Here is a 5,425-nt window from a genome sequence, read left to right as displayed (position 1 = left end):
CTCTAAAGCACAAGTTTTTGAGTTAATTTGTAGCAATAAAATACAAAATTGTTTTTCCACACCTAAACAGACAGATAAGTGTTCCAAAATTCAAACATGGCTTATTTTGGCTTTTAAATCATTAGGCATGTAACTTATGGAATTGTGAATCCCCTCAACGTGATTATGTATATTCTAGGCTAGATAAGTGTTCCAAAATTCAAACATGGCTTATTTTGGCTTTTAAATCATTAGGTATGTAACTTATGGAATTGTGAATCCCCTCAACGTGATTATGTATATTCTAGGCTTTTGTTTTTCTTATTCTAATTTTTTGAGATACTAGTGGTAGGCTGCGCGCGGTGTAGTTGGTAATTTCAATTGTGGCGTTGATGATGTTCTAGCGCTTATGAATATATTGTGTAAAAACTTATTTATTATGCATGAACACTTAGTTATATTATAAAGTTTACAAGATCAAGGGATTAACATTCCCTGAATGAAACCAAAAGTAGTTTGTTAGTGTTTACAAATTAATTGGGCCACATTCCCTAAATCAAACCACTGTAAGATGGTTTGTTACATGATATGCAGCTGCTACAATAAGTACAAGCTAAAGCCTTGTTTTTTTTCCAAAAGTGGGCATCTAATTTTCTTTAACAAAAGGTGTCTTATAGGAACATTGAACATGTTTTTCTATACAAGTTTGATAAATCATGTGTTCCTATAAGATGCCCTAGGGAGTTGCAAAAGAAGTCATTAACAAACGATATTCTAGTCAAAAGAAATGGTTTTGATCATCCATTTCAAAAGCCTTATCCTTGACAACGATGTTGCCGGTCCTACTTGGATGAATGCGTTTTTGCTTTTCAATTCCTTTGTGAGTTCTGCGAAGTCCTCCAATTCACCCTGTAATTCAAAATTTGTCTTATGCATTATGAAATTAAAGATGTAATTGTGTCATTTTAAAGTATTTTTTAGGGAGCGGAGAGGTCCTACATTGATCTTGTTTTCAAAAATCTGGGAACTTGTAAGCTTGAGAAGATTCTCACATTGTTCAGCAAAGGCAGTTAACAACAGTGTTCCAGTGTTGTCAGTTGCCTCGAATGTGAAGTTGACCCTAGAGGCGGATGAATATTAGAAAGAAAGAATTGTAGCATGTAGTTAGTAATCCAATATATTAGATATAAACCTTGGTGTTGAAATGCAGCTATCTTTTGAGCAAAAAGAGCATGTGTAAGTCACGTCGTTTGCCAGATCGGAACGTCTTCCACAGTTGTTGCATCCGAGATATGCAGTGACTTTATGCTGAGCAGGATTTGGAATTGTAATTTTCAGCCAGTGACTTTCTTCTTGCATTGTATTACAAACCTGACATTGTTTATATAGGGAATTATTAAATGGTGTATGTTGTTTTTAGGTCTTTAACCATGTGAAATTATTAGGCTTACCTTTTTCAGTTCAAGATCAGCAATTGTTGTTATGAATCTTGTTGTTGATGGATTTCTGATTTGCAGTACCTTTAACCTCTGATGAGTAAGGAGAGTTTGATTTTCTCTGACCCTGACAGTGATGTTATGTGAAACGTGTGTTGTAAGTGTAGTGAAATGGAATGAGTTGGGCCTGTAAGCTTACCATGTTCTTAATGCGTCTGTCTTATCTCCTAGTGGACTTGTAGTGATGATTGTCAACATGGATGATGCCATAGAAAATCCTAAACAGAGTATTAGTATTCAGTATGAATAATAATATGGTGATAAGAGGCTTTGTAATAAGCAGGGTAGGAGTTACCTTTGTGAGTTGTTGGCCTTAAAGAGGTGAAGCCAACAACTAAGAAAGATTGAGTCCACGTGTTTAGCTGTTGACAGTCAATGCTTGTTAGTTCATCCCAAGCAGAGACAATTAGAGGTTGGTCAGTGCTGTTTTACATAGAGAAGTTTTAAGGTTAGTAAGTTAGTTTCTTGAAATGTATAAGAATATTGTAGCAATTGTAGAAACGGAGGCTCTTTAAAAGAATAGGAAGTATAGGTTATGTTATTATAGTTGTGATTTACCTATGGTCTGTGATAACAGTTTCACGGACTTGGTGATCAACTCCGGCCGCAGTTTTGATTGTTCTGGTTTCTTCCATGAATAGAACTACGCCTAGCACATCAGTTATTGTTTGGTATATGTGAGCTAGCCTAAAATGAAATTTATAATTAAATTTTGGAGAGCAGTTTAAGGATGGAAAATACCAAAGCGGTCTTGTTGATTGCTAGTGCGTGGGACATCAGCAATTGATAGGTACTTTGGCATCACTGGTCCTGCATTTGCATCTACAGGCTGTATTATAGTTTATCCTCCAAAGCTTATTTGGCATTCTCCAGGCCTAGTCTGAAATTTTGGGTCAATAAGTCTTAGAGGAGTATTTGCAATTTCATATTCCTTGTGTAGTTCAAGCACGTCCTTAAACCCTTCAACCTCATCTCCAAAAAGAGCACCTTTAAGAAGGTTTCCCTGAAATGTTTGTATAAGAAAGTATAAGGTTTTATAGATTTATTGAGAATGCTAAGAGAAACTTATACTCTTATCATCTATCCATGTAGGCTTATCAACTTATTAGTGTTTCCAATCAATTTCTTGTATTAGGCATTCAAATTTCTGTACAAGCTATCTAGAATTGTTTAGCAAGTATAGCTGAGCTAAATTAATTAGAAAGATAATAATCTAATTCTATTCTATTCTGTGTACATTTATTTCAATTAACTTTAGATTATTGATTAGCCTCATTTGATATGAGAGACAGTAAACAGCTACTCATACATATCATGTGATTTTTAATTGGATTTTGATTGAATTAAAGGACCTCATATTGTTCCTAAAATGGATTTATACGATGTACTTGTTACGTTTAGATTCAAATTAAAGTTGTTTTAGAACTATGTTGTTCATTTTGATTTAGTGACTCATATAACTCTCATCGAGATGCATATTGACCTCCATTTATAAGTTTTAAAGTGATTTTTTTGTTCCCTTTGTTTGCGTTCATTAATGTATTGGAGAAAACAACCTTCTTTTGTGTTTTTCATGACTACTGTTTTTTATGGTGTCTTTGGTTCGTATTGTTATATTGATGGTGAAGCACTTGTAAGCCTTTGTTTATTCTCTCCGTTAAATTTTAGTTATCTTAATTGGACAAGTGTTCAGTGTCATCATGGTATCTTTATGTGTAGAGGAAAATGTGAAATTATTTGGGATTTCTAGCTAAGAGTCTGGCCTTTAATGTTTGAAGTTATGGCGATTACTTTTCTGGCTTTTATTTCCTAAGATAATTTACAATCTCCATGTGTCTATATGTTGACAAGCCTATATATAAGGAAGTTCATTTTAATAGCTACATTTTAGTTGACCTTTATTCTTACTTCTTATTACATGCCTAATGCTTAAGTGGTTTGTTTAATTGGTAATTATCGCCTTAATTAATGCTGACAAAAAGCTTAACTCTTATTTTGACGGTGGAGGACAAATTTTCCCAAAATAGAGTATAATTTTTGTTTTTGTTAGTGGGGATACATTTGTAAAGGGAGAGGAAAAAGTTGTTTCATATAGTCACTGTTCATAAGAAAAGTAATGTAGGTGCCACTTTTAAAAGAGTAGAGATTTATTATCAAAGACGATGAAAAAAACACATTAGGAAATTAGCTAGTTGTTAAAATTTTATATTTGTAATTAGGTCCCGTCTTGCATTTTGTTACACATTTTCATATCCTTTGGTTTTGACGTTTTAAAAGAAAATTGTTAAATTAGTTTGTCACATAACCTTAATATTTTAAGCTGATTAACTTTTTTTTTTTGCTAATTTGTATTTCAATGGCAAGCTAATTTACGAAACTAGTTTGATATTTATATGCGTCCACTTTTATAATTAACCCATTGTTATGAAATATTATGTGGATGCTCAGTATACCTCTGGTATCTTTTGGAATATTCTAAATCTTAGGGTTTATTGTTCTCCAAACAAACTCTATTTTATTGTATGTATGTATACCCCATTGTTCATGGAATAAAACACACAATTGTTCTCTCTCAAAAAAAATAATTAAAAAATAAAATAATAGTTTATGTGCTGACACTCCCTCACATGTTGCATACATCCAAATGCAAGACATAATGATGAGGTTGAGTTGTATTTCAATCGAAAATTTATAATGAATCGATTGAGAAAATAAATACATATTATGATTTTGAAAAAAATGTATAATGATAGGTCATTTGAAGTTCACCATGATAGTAAGTGACCCAAAGTTCACCGTAATGATAGTAGGTGACTTGAACATCACCAAGAAGTTTAACTTATTATAAGTGTTTTTGTCATTGATTCAAGTATCATAAATAAGCATCATTAAACTCTTGATTGGGGCAATCATACGTCAGCACGAAAAGAGAAAATATGAAGAAAACAACTGCATATTATATATACTCCTCATAATAATTGTTGATATCCAGAAGAGAACAAAAGTATGAAATATTTATCAAAATACACGTTGAAAAGTGTATTACTTAGTTGGTGACAGTTTTTATGCCTCATAACATATTGAAAATATTTTCCCAACTTAGAGGGAGACGAGCAAGAATAAGTTGGAAAAAATGAAAGATGATAAATTTATCTCCACATGAATAAGTGTATATGCCAACTTTATGACCTCGAAGTATTTTTGAACATAAATATATATGAATTGATTGTGTTAAATTGTTACACGTTCAGAGCATAAATGTGTATAATGGTCATAGTGCTCGATGTTACATATATTAAGTGTTGATGATATATATCTTGCAATATTTATTTAAATCTCTACACAGAAAGTGTATATATATTATATATGTGGTTCCAGCATAGTGCAAAATAAATATATTTATATGAAAAAAGGCAAGATATGTGTTGCAGTTGATGATACTATTGAAAATATAAAAAAACACTAATATATAGTGTATAGATATCTGAGAACCATTTCCCAAAGTAGTGTTTAAAATAAGGAAATTTTGTGGAACACTACCTTTAAGTTTGGTGGTTTTGTGAATTGCTACCTTATATAAACTTTTTTTAATTTAACTACCTTATAAGTTTGGTTTGTTTGACTAACACTAACATTTGACGTTTTTCTTTAATGTTTTCCGTCGTGTATTTCTTCTATTCTTTTAAATATCTCTGTTCATTTGTCATTTTGTGCATTTGCCATATTAAATAACCGTTGTAGTGGAGTCCAAAGACGTAAAACATTAACAAAAAAGGGAAAATGGTAGTGTTAGTCAAACAAACCAAACTTATAAGGTAGTAAAATATAATTTCCTTTTTAAAATGTAGCAATTCACAAAACCACCAAACTTAAAGGTAGTGTTTCACCAAATTTCCTTAAAATAAAAGAAATTTTCAATCTAGTGTTTGCCCAAAAATATTTCCTTCTTC

At 31.9% G+C, this 5,425-nt stretch overlaps 1 protein-coding gene across 2 annotated transcripts; it reads right to left on the bottom strand.

Moving 5' to 3' along the window:
• Positions 1-423: 423 nt before the first annotated feature.
• Positions 424-2,411, bottom strand: LOC110774644 (uncharacterized). 2 transcript variants are annotated; one of them, XM_021979208.2, is made up of 7 exons: positions 2,034-2,386; positions 1,771-1,898; positions 1,615-1,693; positions 1,431-1,542; positions 1,172-1,350; positions 979-1,099; positions 424-888 (listed from the first exon to the last, which is right to left on the bottom strand). In XM_021979208.2, the coding sequence occupies exons 1-7, from the start codon at positions 2,108-2,110 to the stop codon at positions 754-756; spliced, it is 831 nt and encodes a 276-aa protein (XP_021834900.1). In that variant the 5' UTR covers positions 2,111-2,386; the 3' UTR covers positions 424-753. The 2 variants fall into 2 exon arrangements, with proteins under 2 accessions (XP_021834900.1, XP_021834901.1); XM_021979209.2 differs by having other exon boundaries at positions 756-888; positions 1,032-1,099; positions 2,034-2,411.
• Positions 2,412-5,425: the final 3,014 nt, after the last annotated feature.

The sequence above is a fragment of the Spinacia oleracea genome, chromosome 2, assembly GCF_020520425.1.
Source record: "Spinacia oleracea cultivar Varoflay chromosome 2, BTI_SOV_V1, whole genome shotgun sequence".
NCBI classification, from domain to species: Eukaryota; Viridiplantae; Streptophyta; class Magnoliopsida; order Caryophyllales; family Amaranthaceae; genus Spinacia; species Spinacia oleracea.
The sequence above is the reverse complement of the archived record's forward strand: the minus strand, read 5'-3'. Positions and strand labels throughout refer to the sequence as shown.